Here is a 25,451-nt window from a genome sequence, read left to right as displayed (position 1 = left end):
CGTGTGAGTGAGAGATAGGACTAGTGAGTGTGATACAGTGATAACATGCATAGGGTGCAAGCTCAGCCACGTGTGAGTGAAAGAGAGGACTAGTGAGTGTGATACAGTGATGATATGCATAGGGTGCAAGCTCAGCCAGCCACGTGTGAGTGAGAGATAGGACTGGTGAGTGTGATACAGTGATAACATGCATAGGGTGCAAGCTCAACCACGTGTGAGTGAAAGAGAGGACTAGTGAGTGTGATACAGTGATAACATGCATAGGGTGCAAGCTCGGCCAGCCACGTGTGAGTGAGAGATAGGACTAGTGAGTGTGATACAGTGATGATATGCATAGGGTGCAAGCTCGGCCAGCCACGTGTGAGTGAGAGATAGGACTAGTGAGTGTGATACAGTGATAACATGCATAGGGTGCAAGCTCAGCCAGCCACGTGCGAGTGAGAGATAGGACTAGTGAGTGTGATACAGTGGTGATATGCATAGGGTGCAAGCTCAGCCAGCCACGTGTGAGTGAGAGATAGGACTAGTGAGTGTGATACAGTGATAACATGCATAGAGTGCAAGGTCAGCCACGTGTGAGTGAGAGATAGGACTAGTGAGTGTGATACAGTGATAACATGCATAGGGTGCAAGCTCAGCCAGCCACATGTGAGTGAGAGATAGGACTAGTGAGTGTGACACAGTGATGACATGCATAGGGTGCAAGCTCAGCCAGCCACGTGTGAGTGAGAGATAGGACTAGTGAGTGTGATATGTGATGACATGCATAGGGTGCAAGCTCAGCCAGCCACGTGTGAGTGAGAGATAGGACTGGTGAGTTTGATACAGTGATAACATGCATAGGGTGCAAGCTCAGCCAGCCACGTGTGAGTGAGAGATAGGACTAGTGAGTGTGATACAGTGATAACATGCATAGGGTGCAAGCTCAGCCAGCCACATGTGAGTGAGAGATAGGACTAGTGAGTGTGATACGTGAAGACATGCATAGAGTGCAAGCTTCGCCAGCCACGTGTGAGTGAGAGATAGGACTAGTGAGTGTGATACAGTGATATCATGCATAGGGTGCAAGCTCAGCCAGCCACGTGTGAGTGAGAAATAGGACTGGTGATTGTGATATAGTGATAACATGCATAGAGTGCAAGCTCAGCCACGTGTGAGTGAGAGATAGGACTAGTGAGTGTGATACAGTGATGATATGCATAGGGTGCAAGCTCAGCCAGCCACGTGTGAGTGAGAGATAGGACTAGTGAGTGTGATATGTGATGACATGCATAGGGTGCAAGCTCAGCCAGCCACGTGTGAGTGAGAGATAGGACTGGTGAGTGTGATATAGTGATAACATGCATATGGTGCAAGCTCAGCCACGTGTGAGTGAGAGAGAGGACTAGTGAGTGTGATACAGTGATAACATGCATAGGGTGCAAGCTCAGCCAGCCACGTGTGAGTGAGAGCTAGGACTAGTGAGTGTGACACAGTGATGACATGCATAGGGTGCAAGCTCAGCCAGCCACGTGTGAGTGAGAGATAGGACTAGTGAGTGTGATATGTGATGACATGCATAGGGTGCAAGCTCAGCCAGCCACGTGTGAGTGAGAGATAGGACTGGTGAGTTTGATACAGTGATAACATGCATAGGGTGCAAGCTCAGCCAGCCACGTGTGAGTGAGAGATAGGACTGGTGAGTGTGATATAGTGATAACATGCATATGGTGCAAGCTCAGCCACGTGTGAGTGAGAGAGAGGACTAGTGAGTGTGATACAGTGATAACATGCATAGGGTGCAAGCTCAGCCAGCCACGTGTGAGTGAGAGCTAGGACTAGTGAGTGTGACACAGTGATGACATGCATAGGGTGCAAGCTCAGCCAGCCACGTGTGAGTGAGAGATAGGACTAGTGAGTGTGATATGTGATGACATGCATAGGGTGCAAGCTCAGCCAGCCACGTGTGAGTGAGAGATAGGACTAGTGAGTGTGATACAGTGATAACATGCATATGGTGCAAGCTCAGCCAGCCACGTGTGAGTGAGAGATAGGACTGGTGAGTGTGATACAGTGATAACATGCATAGAGTGCAAGCTCAGCCAGCCACGTGTGAGTGAGAGATAGGACTAGTAAGTGTGATACAGTGATGACATGCATAGAGTGCAAGCTCAGCAAGCCGTGAGTGAGTGAGAGAGAGGACTAGTGAGTGTGACACAGTGATGGTCACCTCTGATCCTCAAGGATTCGGGATGTCTATGACCTTTGACCTGGGTTATCTATTACCAGAGAATGACAGCAGCCTGTGTTCTTGCCGCTCCCATTCAGTAATATACAGCCAGCACTTGCAGCTAGTTACTGGTCATCTAGCAGTATCTTATTGCACAGAGAATAGAGGGGAGATCGTTATTTTCTGTTCCGCACGTAAAGCATTGATCGGGAACACAGGGAAAAGACTCAATATTTGAGTGCCCTGGGTTATATTTCAGCGTGAGGTCAAAAGTGCAATAAAGTCTGATTAATGGCAGATGCGGCCATACCTTATAGATTTCTTTTATCTTACTTTGTAGAGCTGGGTGGAATGCGATAAACATGGCAGTTCATCTTTCCCGCAGCGCAGATCTGTAGCCCAAACAGCGTGTCTCATAGGAGCGTTTATCATGTTACTAATCATAGTCTATGTGCTCTAGTCCCTGCTGAAGCCATCGCGTTTAATGTTCTCTGCGCTGCGGAGCTGTATAGAGATTTATGACTGGTTTTTATGATGCTCCTTCTTTTGTTTTTTTTTACCAATAAGTTTTCATATATTGGATCTGAAGCTCACTGTATTACATGTTTAAAAACAAACTGATACCATGCATCTAAACCTGATCCGCAACTCTGTATGAACAAGGGGCCTAATTCAGACCTGATAGCAGCAGCAAATTTGTCAGCAGTTGGGCAAAACCATGTGCACTGCAGGTGTGGCAGATGTAACATGTGCAGAGAGAGTTAGATTTGGGTGGAGTGTGTTCAAACTGAAATCTAAATTTGCAGTGTAAAAATAAAGCAGCCAGTATTTACCCTGCACAGAAACAAAATAGCCCACCCAAATCTAACTCTCTCTGCACATGTTACATCTGCCACACCTACAGTGCACATGGTTTTGCCCAACTGCTAAAAAATTTGTTGCTGCGATCAACTCTGAATTACCCCCAATATCGTGAAACGTGTGCAATTCGGTTGCATGCAGAACGCGCCGGCCATTTGCATGAATATCAGCATCGCATGCCCGATGTGTGCATTTCCGGGTGTTACTTTAGCTTATTTTTGCTCATACCTCTTTGGTTTCGTGCCCAAATATCCTGTGTTGCAACAACACAATCGGAACGTCACTATTATATTCTGCTTGTCACCTTGAAAACACCAGCAAAGATGACCGCATAATTCCCAGTTTATACATTTGTGCCTTTCTCTCTGGTAGGCAATGTGTGTCTTATAGTGCACATGTCCTTGCACACAGAACGCCAGTGTAGCGTTATTACTATAGAAGTCTCATTCCCAGTACTGACAAATACATTGGTCTAATTCAGTAGTGTAAAGGTCAGTACTCACTGGCCGATGCGGGAGAGATGTGTGCTGAGCGAGACAGGGGGGGCCGCTCATTTCACCGAGCGGGTGAAATGAGCGACCCGCTAGATTGGCCTGCACGGCAGGCCAATCTAGCACCAGCGATAGCGATGCGCGGGGCTGTGCATCGCTATCGCTGTAGGGGGTACACACGGAGCGAGCAGGCTTACAATCTTAGCAATCTAGTCAGATTGCTTAGATTTTAAGCAGCGATCGCTCCGTGAGTACCCCTCTTAACTGTAGCTTGTAAAATACATAGTTTTATTATAGAGTCAGGTCATATAGCACTGCGAGTGTATGTGTGGGGTCACCCAGATCCAAGTCCGTTCCATAGCCTGGCAGAAAGCGGATATCTGGTTACCACACACAATAGGGCGCATTCTATGAGCCGCATGGATTAGTTTGGTCTGTAAAACATGTTTTATGACGGCAACTTTATGGGGCGCAAGCTAAAATAAGTGATGTTTTACTGCGGAGCGGCATCACACATTGGAGGTTCCCAGAGCCGGCCTTAGCTATAGGCAGGCTAGGCATTTGCCTAGGGCATTCAAGCATGTCTAGGGGCATCCAAGCATGTCCCTGCAGTATCTCATGCTGGGAGGGACAGTCCGCAAACTAACTGTTACTTTCCAAATGTATTCAATCAGTACTTCATTTGTCGAAAAAAATGCACACTGTGCCTTAAACTTCCTCTGACATGCTTGAATGCCCCTGACTTGTGAGACCTCAGACAGACAGCAGAAGCCAAGTAAATGCAATTCCTGGACCTGTGACATTTTTACTGACTATATAAGGTTATTACTGGATGGCTCCTTATGATACCACATGTGTATTTTGGAAGACTGCTTCACAGAAACCTGACATCACCTATACTGCTTGTGCACATGGGGGAGGGGGACCCTGCCATCCTGTGTGTGTCCCTTATCCCTGTGCAAACCCCAGGTGTCTGCAGGGACATAACATGGGCAGTGTTCTCCCCACACTTTATTTCCTAGTCAGTCCATACCGTAAAATTCCCCTGCCATCTAGCACTGTAACGTGGTCAGTAAGTTGCGTTGTGCTATTTCTATATGAAACATCAGTGCAGCGTGACTTTTGGACACATCAGACTGGAGGGCAGAGCATTTAGCTACCACCAGCAAACACACTGAATAGTGAAGAGAATGGACAGTTTCTACATGTTTGATACTGATCTTTTTGTATAACCAGCAAGTGTGGCAGTATCTGTGGCAGTATATGTGTATTATGGGCATTACTAATGTGGGGCATATGTGTAAGGTGCATTACTGTATGGCATTATGTGTATTATGGGCATTACTAATGTGGGGCATATGTGTAAGGTTCCTTTACTGTGTGGAATTATATGTATTATGGTCATTACTGTGTGGCATTGTGCAGAGATGAACTGGCCCACAGGGTAACCCCCCGGTGGGCCCCACTACCTGAGCGTTGCAGGTACAGATGCAGAACTAGCGGCGGAGCTAGGGGGCACCAGACAAAATTTTGCCTAGGGCATCAAATTGGCTAGGGCCGGCTCTGGAGGTTCCTCTGAGCTCCCCAAGGTATTTCAGTAAGTAAAGCACCACTTAGTTTTGTTGGTACCTCTGGCATATGAACATAAACCAAGCAATGCATCTTACCTGCCGTATCCCACGGAGTCTCCCTGTACGAGGTTCCTATGGGACCTGGTGGTTAATTGAAAACCGCCACAAATGCCACAGGGTGTATGGGAATTTTGACTGCTCCGATATAACAGGATATAAAAGTGACTGTTGTGTTACGTTGCCTTTCAGCCTGGTGTGAAGCTGCACTATGTAGAGATGGGGAACGGGCCTGTCATCCTCCTGTGTCACGGCTTTCCAGAGAGCTGGTACTCCTGGCGGTATCAGGTACGAGAGCAAGACTTCTAATGCAGGGATATGCTACCTGTGGCACCCCAGCTCCGGGAGAACTATAGGTGTCAGCATGTCCTCTGTCAAAGTCTTATCTGTGTATCTCTGTAATTTGCATGACACAGGGGTATTTCTTACAGTAATAACTGTCCTGTTTACATTGTCTCCCCTGAAGCTGCCCGCTCTGGCTGATGCCGGATACAGAGTTATAGCTCTGGACATGAAAGGATACGGCGACTCCTCCGCTCCGCAAGGTGGGTGCCTGTGCTCAGACATACACTGACAAGACGTTATGCTTATCTGATGGATTATAATGTATCTGGTCATGTACAGACGAGGGAGTGCACAGCTAATGCCTTGTACAGTGCTGCTAAGCCGTAATGGCATCATACATTCTCAGAGTCACCAGCCCCCTCTTACAACAGCCATACACAGAAAGGTAGCTGCTCAAATTAATGTATTGGTCCATCACAGGTGCATACAAGGAAGGGGTTAATCTAGACTAGAAAATACAAACAAAGATCCCCCAGCACACCATAATGTGCCAGCAAAAGAGATTTACATCCTACATGATAATAGTATTGCAGAGATCTCGGGTGTATACATTTGCTAACCTGTGGTAAGCCACCAGCCACGGCAAGGCGTCTCTGCACTGGTGGTCCTATGCTACGTGATAATAGCACCTACTTTGGGTTATATGTATTTCTAAATTGAGAGCTAACTTGCGTAGAGGCACCCCAAGCTCCTCCAATGTGGCACTACAGTATGGCACTACAAGGATCAGCACCCTCTCCAACTAGTGATCTGTCAGAACAGTGATGCACAAAGGGGTCGTTACTCAAATCAATTTATTGGTCCATCACAGGTGCATGTAAGGAAGGGGTTAATCTAGACAAGAAAAAAACAACAAAAAAATGTCCCCAGCACACTGCAATAGGTCAGAAAGAGAGATTTGTATCCTACATAATCTAAAATGCAGAGATCTCATTTACGCACATTTACAAACGTATGGTAAGCCACCAGCCACGGCAAGGCATATCTGTTCTGGTGGTCCTACAGGGATCCGGTCTCTAGGTCGACAGTGTCGTTTAGCAGACATGTCGACCTTTTTTCATGTCGACCTAGAAACCATGTTGACCTACTTACTGTCGACCAATAGTGGTCGACCTAGACACTGTCGACCTAAGTCTACTCTGTCTAACACACCACACCATCAGCAGGGCCGGTGCATGTGAGCACTGATAATGAGAGCTATGAAATAAAGTATACAGATAGGGGCGGTACGGGCGCAGGGAGGATAATATACACATTTAGTTTTGTGCACACAATGCGGCTGACTTGCAATCAGCTGTGCGTCGGCTCCGTAGTCTTATTTGCAGTTTGTAGAGAGTGTATTTCTCTCTGGGTGTTCTGCCCGCTCCAGCTGTCAGCAGTGACTGTTAGCTCCTATAACCACACTTGGTACACCAGGAACACAGTCACTGTCGGTTCCATCTCCTGCAAACTCATGCACTGCAGCAGAAGCCATGACAAACGTGTACAAATCCGGGCGCACTACGGGATTTTGTCGTGCGCCTTGGCTGTTTTTTTGCTTCTAAATATACTAAATAATGATTGTTTTTTAATTCTAGAGATAGAAGAATATTCTCAACAAGAACTTTGCAAGGTATACAATGTACATTGTGCTGTAAACCAACAAGCCTACATACAGTAGGAGTGTTTTTGAATATTAGAATTTCATGTTAACTAGCTGTCATTTTTCTTAGCTAACTTACTTCAATTAATTTATCTTGTTTTCAAAATATCTCTGGAGGGCCAGTAGGTATGGCTTCCAGTCACAGACATACAGACTCAGAATCTCAGTTTATCATGTTAGAAGGCACGGGGGAAAGGGCTGTATTACAGTGGCATTCCAAAGCCTCTCTGCTCACTACACCATGCGCCGTGTGACTGTGGTTGCTATGGTAGTTACATGACATTGTGGAAACGGCATAATTTGAAATCAATATTGGCAGCCTAAGGAAATAAACCAAGGACAAACCCTAATAACAAAACTTATACACTTGCCTTTTTCTTTTTATGACCGAAATACACAAGCAACCACCAACTTATAGAATAATGTCAATACGGAGGGTAAATCCTTTGCTGCCGTGGAGGACATGAATGAAACTAAAGACATGGTTTAGCCTTGAACATGATTACCCTTTTAAAAAAATTCAGAGTTCGGCTGGCATCCTACATGGCCGCCGAACTTGGACTTCATTACGCCCCGGCCCAGTGCTGTAGAAACAAAGACATCCTGAGCTTCTGTTTTATACCTCTTGGACTAGGTGGTAATAGATCTGTATACAGTATGATCTTATAGGCTCTTTATGTAGTACTACTGCCAAAAGAACCCTGTCACCAAGGGCTAGACTTTCAGTTTGAAAACCCGAAAGGACTGTTTCTATTCATGTAGGACAGGATCTGGTGTCAGGGATTCACAAGAGTAATCCTGGATGATAGTTATTCTAGTGAACTCATTGCTTAGACCAGGGGTGGGGAACCTTTTTTTCTACCAAGGGCCATTTGGATATTTATAAAATCCTTCGGGGCCATACAAAAATTATCAACTTAAAAATGACCCTGCCCCCCCAGTAGTTATGCCCCTTAGTGGTACTGAGTGCGCGCGGCGAAGGCACGCGCCAAAAAATGGCTGTGGCCAATTAAAATGGGACGTGATACACACATGCCCCCAATAGTGCAGTGCCAGATACACATATGCCCCCACAGTGCCAGATACACACATGCCCCCAATAGTGCAGTGCCAGATACACATATGCCAGTGCAGTGCCAGATACACATATGCCCCCACAGTGCCAGATACACATATGCCCCCACAGTGCCAGATACACATATGCCAGTGCAGTGCCAGATACACATATGCCCCCACAGTGCCAGATACACATATTCCAGTGCAGTGCCAGATACACATATGCCAGTGCAGTGCCAGATACACAAATGCCCCCACAGTGCCAGATACACAAGTGCCCCCACACATGCCCCCCCCACCCCACTGTGCTGCTCACCGCTGCTGCTGTGTGTCAGGGGGAGGGGAGGGGGGAAAGCGCAGCGTGCGCCTCTCCTGACCCTTAGTGCTCCGTCCAGCGGCTGCAGCGTGTCTCAGCTGTCGGGCCAGGCAGGGAGGAGAGAGCGGCTATGTCGGGTGGGCGGCAGCGTGTAGGATCTCAAAACCAGTGGCTCCTGATTGGCTGCTGGTCCGCGAGCTCTGATTGGCTCACGAACCGGCGGCTAGTTTGAGATCCCACCCGCCGCTGCCGCTATACATAGCTACTGCTGCGCTCTCCTCCCTGCCCTGAGACACGCTGCCGCCAGACTGAGCGGCGGCGTGTCTCGCTGACACACAGCAGCAGGTGGGCTGGAACAAACGGCTTTGCGGGCCGTAGGTTCCCCACCCCTGGCTTAGACCAATGTTCCCAGGGCTAATATAGTGCAGTCATGATCACTCTTTAATGGATACCCTTTAGACTTCAGAAGTCTGCCCATTAGTTCTCTTTACCCTTTGGAATATATTACTGGAAGGGCTGAAACATTATCTAGCTGTCCAGATTGTTCATCTGTGAGATCGTTGCCAGAAGTTCCAAGTTCTAGAAAAGAACGTCTTCTACTGCGACCCTGTCCCATGAATTGACCTCCTTCCTTGGTATGAAGGTTCCCCACCCTGTGTTTCCAGTATGTGCGGCCAGTTGTATCCAGTGTTCTCCACCCTATGCAGATCCTCTATTAGATTCTACCCGATCCACCATGATGGGGATGTTTTCACTGATGCAGCTGCTGGATTTCTCTTCCATTGTAGTGGGCACACGTGAAGCCTCAGCCAGCCGTTGAATTGCTTTGCCATATCATCATAGACGTCCTGAGCGGAAGCAGAGAACAGAGCTCTAGAAGCCAAGTCCGTCTGTGATCTGTGATTTTATCCCCTGGCAGAAAAGTCCTTTAAGCCAAATAAAGTTGGATTAGCCCCAGAGAGAGGAAAAGCCTCTCCAAAAACCAGCACCAAATTTTGCCAACTATTGTAGACTCCTAAAACATACCAAAGAGTCACGGGGCACGGGTGGTCTTCAGTATGCCGACTGTCGGGAGCCCGGCCGCCGGCATACCATACTACACCCACGGCCCACAGTCACTATCCTGACATATTGTAGGAAGTTTCTTTGTTGCTGCTTTTGTGTTACACCCTACATCTATTGAAAAACGACTTGAAGTACTGTAGCTCAGTATCTGAGGCTGGCGTCTGGGAGCTGAGATCCATCATAGGCGATGAGTGCCACAGGAACCTGCAGCTGCTTGTGTCTGGTTACACATACAAGAACGCGGCCCATGAAGATCCAGGGCTGCTGACCTCAGAGAATGCAAAGGGCATCTACCAGTTCCTCCAGAAGCAGCACCTGGTAGTGTATACTTGGGTATCTCGGATGTCTTTGGGCCCACTTAAAAACCCAACCTCATGAAGTTCTCCCTATAGCTGAGTAGGACAGGAACACTAGGGGGCCAGTGGACGTTGGTCATACACCGATGAGGTTTACATGTTCTCTCTCTGTCTCTCTCCCCCTCCAGTGTGCTAGAATCCATCTCAATAACAAGTCTCCACTGTAGGCATATTGGGTCTATTGCTAGTTTGTGACAATGCATTATTCTGGGCTGTGTTTACTTTTACCTGTGTTCCCCACTTTCTGGCCTCCATGTCCAGTCAGGAATGACCTCATGCAGCGTCCAGTGTCTGTACCCAATATAGGTAATCCTGATTATGGAGGAGACGCATCAGACCTTCTATATAAGAAGACCAGGCGAGATGTTGCTCATCAGCTACTACCATTATTTATCTAGTACAGTTTACAAAATTATAGCTAGAATTTGGTTGCTATAAGCAACTTCTCCAGCTGCCCTCTTTAGAATGTTTGATACATCTCCTCCCCCTATGTACAATATTTAGGAGGTCCTGTTTTAAGAGTAGACTGGTCTGCCTAGCAAACCTGTAAGATGCAGGTTGGGCATGTTATCCTGGCGGTCACATTACTGACAGCGGCATCCCTGACACTGACAATCCCAACACCAGACGGGGAAAGTATTCTACCCCTCCCCTGTCCCTTACCTTAACCCTCCTGAGACGGCAGCTATGGCTAACCCTTCGGGCGTGGCGGCTTTGGATAACCACCCCTGTAGTGCCTAACCCGCACCCACGTTACTCACTTTCAGGATGACGGTTGTCGGGATTCCGGCATCTGTCACATGACCGCCGGGATGCAGATCGCATCCCGTAAGAGGCACCTACCTTTAAAAGTGAATGGCAATCACACCAGCCACCTTCCAGTATGTATCGTCAGTGTCCGAGAATGGGGGTCTTTATAATGCTCCCACCTCCCGCCCCCATTTTTATACCTGTAAAAACAGAACCCAACTGTACATTAAGCTGTATGTTATTGTTGTTTGTTTTCCAGGACTTGGTCGTTTTCCTGAATAGACTGGTGAGTGCTGCGGAGCGCGATATTATGTTTTATTGTTGTCTGTACAATGGCACTTCTTGTTGCTAGAGTGGAAGCCTCACATCGTGTATAAATCACGTCTCTCTACATCTCACCTGCGCTCTCTCCCTCACATCTCATCACTCTGTATTTTATTACAGCATAGAAGAGATGCGGGTGGGCACGGCTCAGACCCACCGTGTGCCCCCGCTGGGAATAAATGCTTTGTGATTTCATTTATCTGGTGCTGCAACAGGGTTATTTCCTGGCACTGATCTCCCCGCAGCGGCGCAGTCGTGCCAGCAAGACTGGAATGTCCTAGCAGACGATGGCATTTCTCTGCCTATAATTATTACTGGAGGCGAGAGATCATTCAGTGAGGAGAGGCTGTGAGGGAGCAATATAAGCTCCTTTAAGTCTTATCTATGCAACAGGGGATTGATGCACTTAAAGTAATTTGTGTTTCCTACATGTATGAATAATATTTAATCATTGCACTGGAAATATGCTGCTTTGGAGTGACAGACACAGGAGTAATCTGCAGTAAACAGGGTAGGCTGAGTCTTGACGGGATTAAGGGGTACAAGCTTTTCTTGATGGGAACGGTGAATTATTTATGTGTCCATCACAGAATAGTGTTACCTTGCTTCCTCCAGGACTTCTCAGTACGTATTAAAGGTCAGTTACAGTGTGCTGCAGAAATGGGGTGTCTGCCACGCGTGCTCTGACAAAATGGAGTCACTCAGTCAGCCACTGACTTTTCCCTTGTTTGGTGACACTCACAGGCCTCAGACCCTGACACTAGTGATTATGTAGCCACATGATAAAGTGTTTGATCACAATGATGCATAACTAGCGTTTTGTGCATAAATGATACATCTCCGGTCTAGGCTCGTCAGCACGGTACACATCACGCTGTGAATATTTAATCATCTGCTTGCATATCGTCACATATGTAATGTGCGTGGGAATTTATTGACACTTCATGTACCCCCTGCTGATTCTATGCTCTACGAGAGATTGGACATGATTAACTGTCTTCTTCCCGGCGTTTCTGTGGGTTTCCAGCCAGGCTGTGCATACTTTGGCATATCCATGTTACGCTGTTAAGGGAAGGGGATTTAAAATGTGCGGACAGGTTAAGGTTTGGGAAATGATGCCTCATTTACTAGAATAGTCTATCCATTTGCTGAGAGCACTAGGGCACTTTCCACATCCGAGGGCAGTGGGTGCGTAGTAATAAAGGAGAGGCAATGTGTTTATTTTTTTGGGGTGAACTATAGGTCCCAGCAAGCTCTGCGATTCCCAAATGTAATGGCTGCTAGTGCATGCCAGCACTCAGAAAACCCTGAAGACACAGACCTTTAAAAACAAAACAATTTAATTATCCACTAATGACATACAGTATGGGCATAAAAAAAAAATAAACCGGTTGTAGACTGAGTCATTCCGTACTCCTTTCTATAGCGCAGAGTGGTTCACACCCGTCTCTGGGTGAGGCCTATCTCGTATGATACTGGAAGGACCTCCTCTTACTGGCCTTATATATATGATGGTTAAGTTACTTTTATTAGTTTTGTAGGAGACAACCTACAACATTATAAAGAGCTGACGGCTTATGACTAGGAAGATCCCGAGATCTCACAGTGTATGTGCCTGATATCTGCAGAGTCCGAGGCTGTCATATACAATGCCTGTCTGTCTTTATATGTATCCAACATTAGTGATTTCAGCAGCGGATAATGCATAGGTCTGCAAACTCGGTCCTCATTACCCCATACAGTGCATGTTTTGCAGGTAACCCAGCAGGTGCACAGGTGTATTAATTACTCAGACACATTTAAAAAGGTCCGCAGGTGGAGTTCATTATTTCACTTGTGATTCTGTGAGGAGACCTGCAAAACATGCTCTGTGTGGGGTCCTGAGGACCGAGTTTGCAGACCTATGAGATAATGGAACAGTTGCTGAAACAATGTTACCTCCTTGGTAAAAGTATCGGAGATTTATTTTTAAATGCTTTTGGTTCTCTTTTCGCTTTTTCCACCCGGCCAGGCAAGAGGCGGTATTGGTGGAGAACGGTCACCTGGGTACTGATACGGTGGATGGCAAAGTACAAATATATAAACAGAAGAATTGCACATTATCTAGCTGTTACAATAACGGGAGGAGTCAGGCTTGTAGGATGTATTTGCTATACTGTAAAACTTAAAAGTGGATAAAAGTATTTGCACATGGTAAAATGAAAGTGGAGTAAAGTTACCTCAGCTTGTGTGGACGCAGCGGCCTGACTCACTGCACAATGGCGCTTGGTCCTGTAATGTCCGTAAAGATCCAATGGACACTACAGCTGGGGAAAGATTTGTTTGCACGGCACTTAATATGTATAATAAAATGGATATCTGGAAGACGGCAAAGGTCTGCCCTTCATCCAGTATATCATCCTTTGATTTTCGGCCGCCTGTGGAGTGTCTCGTGGGATATTGGAGTGCATATTGCTGTGGATAATGAAGTGCACTCATTGCAGGCGTCTCTGTGTAGCGGCAGGAAGTCGGGGGCGATGATTACATATCGCCGGACTTCACACATCTGCTCTGAAGCTCATTTTCCATTCATCTCTACGTAGGAACAATAATTATGTTCATTAGTAGAGACTGTAAATATGCCTCATTTATTATGTTTCTTCAACATCCTAACCGCTGACGTTTTGTGTATTGTTTTCCCCAGGGTATCTCCCAGGCTACTTTTATCGGACACGACTGGGGTGGCGCTGTCGTCTGGAACATAGCTCTTTTCTATCCAGAAAGAGTCCGGTAAGCTTATTCCCATAGGATTTCATGGTTTGATGACCAAGGCCAGGAATCAGGATGCAGTGATGTCATCCTGCTTCCTCTCCCGTATTTCTGTGTGTGGGGATAGAGCACTCTGTAGCCAATCAGATTCTTATGGGCCCTACACACTCGGCCTCCCGGTGGCGGGGGAGGGGGGGGGGGGAGGTGACGGGGGGAGTGAAGTTTCTTTGACTTGCATGCATAAGCGACCTGGCACCAACGATGAACGAGCGCAGGGCCGCGCGTTGTTCATCGTTGGTGCCTACACACTGAACGATATGAACGAGTTCTCGTTCATTAATGAATGAGAACGTTCATATCGTTCAGTGAAATCTTTAAGTGTGTAGGGCCCATTACACTTCCACAGCAGCACAGGAACAGCTTCCCACAGCAGCACAGGACCAGCTTCCCACAGCAGCACAGGACCAGCTTCCCACAGCAGCACAGGACCAGCTTCCCACAGCAGCACAGGACCAGCTTCCCACAGCAGCACAGGACCAGCTTCCCACAGCAGCACAGTGCAGCAACAGCTTCCCACAGCAGCACAGCAACAGCTTCCCACAGCAGCACAGCAACAGCTTCCCACAGCAGCACAGCAACAGCTTCCCACAGCAGCACAGGAACAGCTTCCCACAGCAGCACAGGAACAGCATCCCACAGCAGCACAGGACCAGCTTCCCACAGCAGCACAGGACCAGCTTCCCACAGCAGCACAGGACCAGCTTCCCACAGCAGCACAGGACCAGCTTCCCACAGCAGCACAGGACCAGCTTCCCACAGCAGCACAGGACCAGCTTCCCACAGCAGCACAGCAACAGCTTCCCACAGCAGCACAGCAACAGCTTCCCACAGCAGCACAGCAACAGCTTCCCACAGCAGCACAGGACCAGCTTCCCACAGCAGCACAGGACCAGCTTCCCACAGCAGCACAGGACCAGCTTCCCACAGCAGCACAGGACCAGCTTCCCACAGCAGCACAGGACCAGCTTCCCACAGCAGCACAGGACCAGCTTCCCACAGCAGCACAGGACCAGCTCCCCACAGCAGCACAGGACCAGCTCCCCACAGCAGCACAGGACCAGCTCCCCACAGCAGCACAGGACCAGCTCCCCACAGCAGCACAGGACCAGCTCCCCACAGCAGCACAGGACCAGCTCCCCACAGCAGCACAGGACCAGCTCCCCACAGCAGCACAGGACCAGCTTCCCACAGCAGCACAGGACCAGCTTCCCACAGCAGCACAGGACCAGCTTCCCACAGCAGCACAGGACCAGCTTCCCACAGCAGCACAGGACCAGCTTCCCACAGCAGCACAGGACCAGCTTCCCACAGCAGCACAGCAACAGCTTCCCACAGCAGCACAGCAACAGCTTCCCACAGCAGCACAGGACCAGCTTCCCACAGCAGCACAGGACCAGCTCCCCACAGCAGCACAGTGTAGCAAAGTCATCTGTCACACTAATGGCGTCCAATTTTCCTCCGTATGTAGCTGAACGTTCTGTAGCGTTTTGACAAATGCAAGAAGTATTATAGTATTGTAAGTAACAGTTTCTGAGCGATTTCCTGCAAGAGGAGCACATGTAGAGTAATGTGGGACTCAGAATCCAGCCCTTAATATATATCCAGTCCAGATTTCTGATAGATGTGTCTGTCCTTGTTAGCGTCTCACTCGTCAGGCAGATCTCACAGCTCCATGCTCGTCAGTTGTAAAATAAAGCACGCAGGTTAAACACTAAGCCATGTTGTGCTGCATGGGAGTGTGGGGGGAAGGGGGGTTTGACTGGGACGCGTAAAATGTTTGGAAATATTAATTATTGGTGGTGATGGGGGACAGACGGACTCTAGACCTAAGTTTCTCTAACGTCCTAGTGGATGCTGGGGACTCCGTAAGGACCATGGGGAATAGACGGGCTCCGCAGGAGACAGGGCACTTTAAGAGAGAATTAGGATACTGGTGTGCTCTGGCTCCTCCCTCTATGTACCTCCTCCAGACCTCAGTTTGAATCTGTGCCCGGACAGAGCTGGGTGCTACTTAGTGAGCTCTCCTGAGCTTGCTATAAGAAAGTATTTTGTTAGGATTTTTTATTTTCAGGGAGATCTGCTGGCAACAGACTCTCTGCTACGTGGGACTGAGGGGAGAGAAGCAGCCCTACTCTCTGCAGATAGGTCCTGCTTCTTAGGCTACTGGACACCATTAGCTCCAGAGGGATCGTACACAGGATCGCACCCTTGGTCGTCTGATCCCGGAGCCGCGCCGCCCCTCGCAGAGCCAGAAGACAGAAGCCGGCGTCAGAAGCAAGAAGACTTCGAAATCAGCGGCAGAAGACTCCAGTCTTCATATGAGGTAGCACACAGCACTGCAGCTGTGCGCCATTGCTCCCACACTAAACCCACACACTCCGGTCACTGTAGGGTGCAGGGCGCAGGGGGGGGCGCCCTGGGCAGCAATTAGAGACCTCTTGGTAGCATATATACAGTTGGGCACTGTATATATGCATGGGCCCCCGCCATATTTTTACACAGAAACGCGGGACAGAAGCCCGCCGCTGAGGGGGCGGGGCTTCTTCCTCAGCACTCACCAGCGCCATTTTCTCTCCACAGCTCCGCTGAGAGGAAGCTCCCCAGGCTCTCCCCTGCAGAATCACGGTAGAAGAGGGTAAAAAGAGAGGGGGGGCACATAAATTTGGCGCAAAAACAGTATATACAGCAGCTACTGGGTTAACACTAAGTTACTGTGTGATTCCTGGGACATATAGCGCTGGGGTGTGTGCTGGCATACTCTCTCTCTGTCTCTCCAAAAGGCCTTGTGGGGGAACTGTCTTCAAATAGAGCATCCCCTGTGTGTGTGGTGTGTCGGTACGCTTGTGTCGGCATGTTTGACGAGGAAGGCTATGTGGAAACAGAGCGGGAACAAATGAATGTGGGGTCGCCGCCGACACCCGATTGGATGGATATGTGGAAGGTTTTAAATGATAATGTTACTTCCTTGCATAAAAGGTTGGATAAAGCTGAAGCCTTGGGACAGCCGGGGTCTCAGCCCATGCCTGATCCTATGTCGCAGAGGCCGTCAGGGTCTCAGAAGCGCCCACTATCCCAAATTGTTGACACAGATGTCGACACGGATTCTGACTCCAGTGTCGATGGCGATGATGCAAAGTTACAGCCTAAAATGGCTAAAGCCATCCGTTACATGATTATAGCAATGAAAGATGTGTTGCACATCACAGAGGAAACCCCAGTCCCTGACAAGAGGGTTTATATGTATGGGGAAAAAAGGCAGGTGGTGACCTTTCCCCCTTCACATGAGTTAAATGAGTTATGTGAAAAGGCTTGGGAATCTCCAGATAGAAAACTGCAGATTTCCAAACGGATGCTTATGGCGTATCCTTTCCCGCTAACGGACAGGTTACGCTGGGAATCCTCCCCGAGGGTAGACAAAGCTTAAACACGCTTATCCAAGAGGGTAGCCCTACCGTCACAGGATACGGCCACCCTAGAAGATGCTGCGGATAGAAAGCAGGAGGGTATCCTGAAGTCCATTTATCCACATTCAGGTACCCTACTAAGGCCGGCGATTGCGTCGGCCTGGATGTGTAGTGCTGTAGCAGCATGGACAGATACCTTTATCTGAGGAACTTGATACCTTGGACAAGGATACTATAGTACTGACCCTGGGGCATATAAAAGACGCTGTCCTATATATGAGAGATGCTCAAAGAGACATTAGCCTACTGGGCTCTAGAATAAATGCAATGTCGATTTCTGCCAGAAGGGATTTCTGCCTGTGGACTCGGCAATGGACAGGCGATGCCGACTCAAAAAGGCACATGGAGGTTTTACCTTACAAGGGTGAGGAATTGTTTGGGGACGGTCTCTCGGACCTGGTCTCCACAGCTACGGCTGGAAAGTCAAATTCTTTGCCATATGTTCCCTCACAACCTAAGAAAGCACCGTATTACCAAATGCAGTCCTTTCGATCACAAAAAGGCAAGAAAGCTCGAGGTGCGTCCTTTCTTGCCAGAGGCAGGGGTAGAGGAAAGAAGCTGCACAATACAGCTAGTTCCCAGGAACAGAAGTCCTCCCCGGCTTCCACTAAATCCACCGCATGAGGCTGGGGCTCCACAGGCGGAGCTAGGCCCGGTGGGGGCGCGTCTCCGAAATTTCAGCCACAAGTGGGTTCGCTCCCAGGTGGATCCCTGGGCTATAGAGATTGTGTCTCAGGGATACAAGCTGGAATTCGAAGAGATGCCCCCTCACCGTTACCTCAAATCGGCCCTGCCAGCTTCCCCCTTAGAGAGGGAAATCGTGTTAGCTGCAATTCACAAATTGTTTCTTCAGCAGGTGATGGTAAAGGTTCCCCTCCTTCAACAGGGAAGGGGTTACTATTCGACCATGTTTGTGGTACCGAAACCGGACGGTTCGGTCAGACCCATATTGAATTTAAAATCCCTGAACATATACCTGAAAAGGTTCAAGTTCAAGATGGAATCGCTCAGAGCGGTCATCGCAAGCCTGGAAGGGGGGGACTTTATGGTGTCTCTGGACATAAAGGATGCTTACCTTCATGTCCCCATTTATCCACCTCATCAGGCGTACCTCAGATTTGTGGTACAGGATTGTCATTACCAATTCCAGACGTTGCCGTTTGGTCTCTCCAGAATATTTACCAAGGTAATGGCGGAAATGATGGTGCTCCTGCGAAAGCAAGGGGTCACAATTATCCCATACTTGGACAATCTCCTCATAAAGGCGAGGTCCAGAGAGCAGTTGCTGATCAGTGTAGCACGCTCTCGGGAAGTGTTACAACAGCACGGCTGGATTCTAAATATTCCGAAGTCGCAGTTGATTCCTACGACTCGTCTGCCCTTCCTGGGCATGATTCTGGACACAGACCAGAAGAGGGTTTATCTCCCGATGTAGAAGGCTCAGGAGCTCATGACACTGGTCAGAGACCTATTAAAACCAAAACAGGTGTCGGTGCATCACTGCACGCGAGTCCTGGGAAAGATGGTGGCATCATACGAGGCCATTCCCTTCGGCAGGTTCCATGCGAGGACCTTCCAATGGGATCTGTTGGACAAGTGGTCCGGATCACATCTACAGATGCATCGGCTGATCACCCTGTCCCCCAGGGCCAGGGTGTCTCTCCTGTGGTGGCTGCAGAGTGCTCACCTTCTCGAGGGCCGCAGATTCGGCATTCAGGACTGGGTCCTGGTGACCACGGACGCAAGCCTCCGAGGGTGGGGAGCAGTCACACAGGGAAGAAATTTCCAAGGTCTGTGGTCAAGTCAGGAGACTTGTCTTCACATCAACATCCTGGAACTAAGGGCAATATACAACGCCCTACGTCAAGCGGAGACCCTGCTTCGCGACCGACCGGTGCTGATTCAATCAGACAACATCACCGCAGTGGCTCATGTAAACCGCCAAGGCGGCACAAGGAGCAGGGTGGCGATGGCGGAAGCCACCAGAATTCTTCGCTGGGCGGAGAATCACGTATGTGCACTGTCAGCAGTGTTCATTCTGGGAGTGGACAACTGGGAAGCAGACTTCCTCAGCAGGCACGACCTCCACCCGGGAGAGTGGGGACTTCATCAAGAAGTCTTCACGTAGATTGCAAGTCGGTGGGAGCTGCCACAAGTAGACATGATGGCATCCCGCCTCAACAAAAAGCTACAGAGGTATTGCGCCAGGTCAAGAGACCCTCAGGCGATGGCTGTAGACGCTCTAGTGACACCGTGGGTGTTCCAGTCGGTCTATGTATTTCCTCCTCTTCCTCTCATACCCAAGGTACTGAGAATCATAAGAAGAAGAGGAGTGAGAACAATATTAATTGTTCCAGATTGGCCAAGAAGGACTTGGTATCCAGAGCTGCAAGAAATGCTCTCAGAGGACCCATGGCCTCTGCCTCTAAGACAGGACTTGTTGCAACAGGGGCCTCTCCCTCTAAGACAGGACCTGTTGCAACAGGGGCCCTGTCTGTTCCAAGACTTACCGCGGCTGCGTTTGACGGCATGGCGGTTGAACGCCGGATCCTAGCAGAGAAAGGCATTCCGGATGAGGTTATTTCTTACCTGATAAAGGCTAGGAAGGACATGACGGCTAAACATTATCACCGTATATGGCGAAAATATGTTGCTTGGTGTGAGGCCAGGAATGCCCCTACGGAGGAATTCCAGCTGGGCCGTTTCCTTCACTTCCTACAGTCGGGAGTGACTTTGGGCCTAAAATTGGGTTCCATTAAGGTCCAGATTTCGGCCCTATCCATTTTCTTTCAAAAAGAACTGGCTTCTCTTCCTGAAGTTCAGACGTTTGTAAAGGGAGTGCTGCATATTCAACCCCCTTTTGTGCCTCCAGTGGCACCTTGGGATCTTAACGTGGTGTTGAGTTTCCTGAAGTCACAATGGTTTGAGCCACTTAAAACGGTGGAGTTAAAATTTCTCACGTGGAAGGTGGTCATGCTATTAGCCTTGGCTTCAGCCAGGCGTGTGTCAGAATTGGCGGCTTTGTCACATAAAAGCCCCTATCTGGTTTTCCATATGGACAGCGCGGAATTGCGGACCCGTCCGCAATTTCTGTTAAAAGTGGTGTCATCTTTTCATATGAACCAACCTATTGTGGTGCCTGTGGCTACGCGTGACTTGGAGGATTCCGAGTTACTAGATGTGGTCAGGGCTTTGAAGGTTTATGTAGCGAGAACGGCTAGAGTTTGGAAAACTGAGTCACTGTTTATCCTGTATGCACCCAACAAGCTGGGTGCTCCTGCTTCAAAGCAAACTGTTGCTCACTGGATCTGTAACACGATTCAGCAGGCTCATTCTGCGGCGGGATTGCCGCTGCCAAAATCAGTAAAAGCCCATTCTATAATGAAGGTGGGCTCTTCTTGGGCGGCTGCCCGATGGGTCTCGGCATTACAGCTTTGCCGAGCAGCTACTTGGTCGGGTTCAAACACTTTTGCAAAGTTCTACAAGTTTGATATCCTGGCTGAGGAGGACCTTGTGTTTGCTCATTCGGTGCTGCAGAGTCATCCGCACTCTCCCGCCCGTTTGGGAGCTTTGGTATAATCACCATGGTCCTTACGGAGTCCCCAGCATCCACCAGGACGTTAGAGAAAATAAGATTTTACTTACCGGTAAATCTATTTCTCGTAGTCCGTAGTGGATGCTGGGCGCCCGTCCCAAGTGCGGACTTTTTCTGCAATGCTTGTATATAGGGGGTCATTCCGAGTTGTTCGCTCGGTAAATTTCTTCGCATCGCAGCGATTTTCCGCTTATTGCGCATGCGCAATGTTCGCACTGCGACTGCGCCAAGTAAATTTGCTATGCAGTTAGGAAATTAACTCACGGCATTACGAGGTTTTTTCTTCGTTCTGGTGATCGTAATGTGATTGACAGGAAGTGGGTGTTTCTGGGCGGAAACTGGCCGTTTTATGGGAGTGTGTGAAAAAACGCTACCGTTTCTGGGAAAAACGCGGGAGTGGCTGGAGAAACGGACGAGTGTCTGGCCGAACGCTGGGTGTGTTTGTGACGTCAAACCAGGAACGACAAGCACTGAACTGATCGCACTGGCAGAGTAAGTCTCGAGCTACTCAGAAACTGCACAGAGAAGTCTTTTCGCAATATTGCAAATCTTTCGTTCGTAATTTTGATAAGCTAAGATTCACTCCCAGTAGGCGGCGGCTTAGCGTGCTGCTAAAAGCAGCTTACGAGCGAACAACTCGGAATGACCCCCATAGTTATTGCTTACATAAGGGTTATGTTATAGTTGCATCAGGGTTGATCTGATGCTCTATTGTTGTTCATACTGTTAACTGGGTAAGTTTATCACAAGTTATACGGTGTGATTGGTGTGGCTGGTATGAGTCTTGCCCTGGATTCCAAAATCCTTTCCTTGTACTGTCAGCTCTTCCGGGCACAGTTTCTTTAACTGAGGTCTGGAGGAGGCACATAGAGGGAGGAGCCAGAGCATACCAGTATCCAAATTCTTTCTTAAAGTGCCCCGTCTCCTGCGGAGCCCGTCTATTCCCCATGGTCCTTACGGAGTCCCCAGCATCCACTACGGACTACGAGAAATAGATTTACCGGTAAGTAAAATCTTATTTTCTCTTACGTCCTAGAGGATGCTGGAGTCCAGATTAGTACCATGGGGTGTAGACGGGTCCACCAGGAGCCATTGGCACTTTAAGAGTTTGAGAGTGTGGGCTGGCTCCTCCCTCTATGCCCCTCCTACCAGACTCAGTTTAGAAAATGTGCCCGGAGGAGCCGGTCACAGCTAGGGGAGCTCCATAGGAGTTTTCTTAGTTTTTTTATTTTAAACAGAGTTTAGGCACAGGGGGGGAGTAGTGTCCGCCCTGCGGGGTCTGAGACACTATCTCCGCTGACAGGACACTGAGCTCCTGAGGGGACAGATCGATCGCCTCCACAGGGGATCTCTCACCCCAGCAGCATGCCGCCAACCCCCTTACAGAGCCAGAAGACGTCGGTGGCGAGTGAGTCACCGCCCCCCTGACAAGCGGGGTGCCGGTGTGAAGATGGAGGCAACAGGGTAGGGAGCGCAGTACTAACTGCGCTCCAGGGCTCAGCGGCACATGGTGCAGCGCTGTGAGGGGCGCCCTGAGCCAGCGCCTACACCCTAAACTGGTCACACAGCCTGTCGGGGAACCCGGATTACCGCCAGCAATTTACCTCAGGCCAGTATAAAAATTCAAATAAGAGCGGGAGCCAGCGCCATGTAAGGGGGCGGAACTTGTCCTCAGAGCGGACCCAGCAGCGTTCAGCGCCATCTTTCCTGCATGCAGACGCTGACAGGGGAGAGCTGTCCCTCCACATCGACTCCAGCTGCCTTGTAACTGTACCAGGGGGTTGTAGAAGGGGGGGGGGGGTAGGCTGTGATTTAGACTGTGTAACCTATTAAGGTACACTGTTAGCACTGGTAAGGGGTGTCCTTATCTCCCAAAGCGCTGTGTGTGGGTTGGCTCCAAACTCTGTGTCTCTCTTGGCATTCTTAGTGGGGGAACTCTGTCTGCCATTTCCCTGTCTGTGTGGGGGTGCTTGCTGTCTCACATAAGCCATGTCTAGGGATTCTGTGTCATCTCAGGATGATCCCATTCCATGTAATCAGGATTGCTCTGGTTTAGCACAGATTCCATTAAGAGAACCAGAGTGGTTAACCTCTATCAAGAGTATGATTTCTCAGATTTCTACTAGAGTAGCACAAAATGAAAATGCAACTCAGGTTTTACAGACCTCTATGGCTGTTTGGTCCGGGTCGGCACCTTCAGGGCCCCCTGACACTCACTCTCAAAAACGTGTTCTTGCCCAGATTATGCAAGACGACACAGACACCGACTCTGACACGGTAGACGGTGATGGGGACGTGCTGAGGGGGGCGGCATCTCTTGCAAAAGGGGTGCAGTTGATGATTGAAGCCATTAGAGATGTGTTAAATATTGTTGACACAATACCTGAGCAGGTTGAGGAGGCTTACTTCACCGATACTAAAAAAGCCTCGCTAACCTTTCCTGCATCTAAAGAATTAAATGCTATATTCGAAAAATCCTGGGAAAACCCAGAGAAAAAATTCCAGATCCCTAGAAAGGTTCTGGTTGCATTCCTCTTCCCTGAGGAGGATAGAAAGAAATGAGAAAACCCACCCATAGCTGACGCATCTGTGTCCAGACTGTCAAAAAAGGTGGTTTTACCTGTCCCGGGATCTGCTGCGTTGAAAGAACCGGCTGATCGCAAGATTGACACTACGCCCAAGTCCATATACACGGCTTCAGGGGCGAGATTATGGCCTACTATTGCCTGTGCATGGATTTCTAAAGCTATAGTAAAGTGGTCTGGCACGTTACTTGAGGAATTGGATACAATGGATAAATGTGACGTTGAATTGTTCTTACGTAACATACAGGATTCTGCGGGATTTACGGTGGAATCCATGAAGGACCTGGGTTCGATGGCTGCTGGGATATCTTCCATGTCAGTCTCAACTTGTAGAGGACTCTGGCTGCGCCAATGGTCTGCCGACACGGAATCCAGGAAAGGCGTGGAGAACCTACCCTACACAGGTAAGGCCCTATTTGGGGAAGCGCTAGATGCTTAGATCTCCACAGCAACGGCGGGTAAGTCACCCTTTCTTCCTTCAGCTGCGCCTGCCACGAAGAAACCTTTTTCTTCAGCTACGTCACAGTCCTTTCGGACTCCTAAAACGAGAAAAAACAAGCCGCATAACACCTTTAGAGGAGAGCGGGCAAAATCCAAAAAACCTGCTACTGCAGGCTCTCAGGGCCAGAAGCCTGCTTCTGGTACATCAAAATCCTCAGCATGATGGTGGACCGCACGGCCTGGAGGAAGGACAGGTGGGGGCGAGACTCAGAAGGTTTAGTCACGTTTGGGTAGCGTCGGGCCTGGACCCCTGGGTGCAAGATATTGTGTCCCAGGGGTACAGGCTGGAATTTCAGGAGCTCCAGCCTCACCGATTCTTCAAATCAGGCTTGCCAGCTTTGCTGGCAGACAGGGCTATCCTACAGGAAGCCATCCAAAAAATAGAAGGGTCACAGGTCATTGTCCCAGTTCCACCTCATATGCACAACAAGGGTTACTATTCGAACCTTTTCGTGGTACCGAAACCGGATGGTTCGGTCAGACCAATTTTGAATTTGAAATCGCTAAACCCCTACCTGAGGGAGTTGAAATTCAAAATGGAATCTCTGAGAGCGGTGATCTCAGGTCTGGAGGAGGGGGAGTTTATGGTATCCCTGGATATCAAGGATGCGTACCTCCACATTCCGATTTGGCCGCCGCACCAGGCTTATCTCAGATTTGCACTATTAGACAGTCACTTTCAGTTCCAGGCACTGCCATTCGGCGGCCTCTCCACAGCACCGAGGGTGTTCACCAAGCTGATGGCGAAGATGATGGTTCTCCTCCGCATGCAGAGAGTAAACATAATTCCATACCTAGACGATCTGCAGAGAGTAAACATAATTCCATACCTGGACGATCTGCTGATAAAGGCAGTATCCAGGGAGAGGTTGTTACAGTCGATTACTCCTACGACTCAACTGCTCAGGAATCACGGTTGGATCCTGAACCTTCCAAAATCACATTTGGAGCCGACAAGGAGATTCTTTCCTGGGGATGGTCCTCGACACGGAAGTACAGAGGGTGTTTCTTCCAAGGGAGAAAGCGTTGGTGATACAATCTATGGTCCGAGATGTCTTGAAGCCAACCCGGGTATCTGTTCATCAGTGCATTCGCCTTCTGGGGAAGATGGTGGCCTCATACGAGGCTCTGCAGTACGGAAGATTCCATGCTTGACCCTTCCAACTGGATCTCCTGGACAGTTGGTCGGGATCTCATCTGCACATGCACCAGAGGATACATCTGTTGCCGAAGGCAAGGATTTCGCTCCTCTGGTAGCTGCAAATGCCTCACCTTCTGGAGGGTCGCAGGTTCGGAAATCAGAACTGGATCCTTCTGACCACGGATGCAAGTCTCAGAGGTTGGGGAGCGGTCACCCAGGGGGAAACCTTCCAAAGAAGATGGTCAAATCAGGAAGCCATTCTACCAACAGTCTGGAATTGAGAGCCGTGTACAACGGTCTTCTCCAAGCGGCTC

General features: G+C 49.1%; 1 protein-coding gene across 1 annotated transcript in view; it reads left to right on the top strand.

Moving 5' to 3' along the window:
• The window catches only part of EPHX2 (epoxide hydrolase 2), a 194,779-nt gene that overhangs the window by 70,979 nt on the left and 98,349 nt on the right, over positions 1-25,451 (top strand). Inside the window, exons 7-11 of the mRNA XM_063915025.1 lie at positions 5,382-5,477; positions 5,656-5,734; positions 7,112-7,146; positions 10,979-11,005; positions 13,727-13,812. Coding sequence (XP_063771095.1) covers positions 5,382-5,477; positions 5,656-5,734; positions 7,112-7,146; positions 10,979-11,005; positions 13,727-13,812 — 323 coding nt within the window. The remainder of the gene's footprint in view (positions 1-5,381; positions 5,478-5,655; positions 5,735-7,111; positions 7,147-10,978; positions 11,006-13,726; positions 13,813-25,451) is intronic.

The sequence above is a fragment of the Pseudophryne corroboree genome, chromosome 4 (genome assembly GCF_028390025.1).
Source record: "Pseudophryne corroboree isolate aPseCor3 chromosome 4, aPseCor3.hap2, whole genome shotgun sequence".
In the NCBI taxonomy this organism is placed as follows: domain Eukaryota; kingdom Metazoa; phylum Chordata; class Amphibia; order Anura; family Myobatrachidae; genus Pseudophryne; species Pseudophryne corroboree.
The sequence above is the reverse complement of the archived record's forward strand: the minus strand, read 5'-3'. Positions and strand labels throughout refer to the sequence as shown.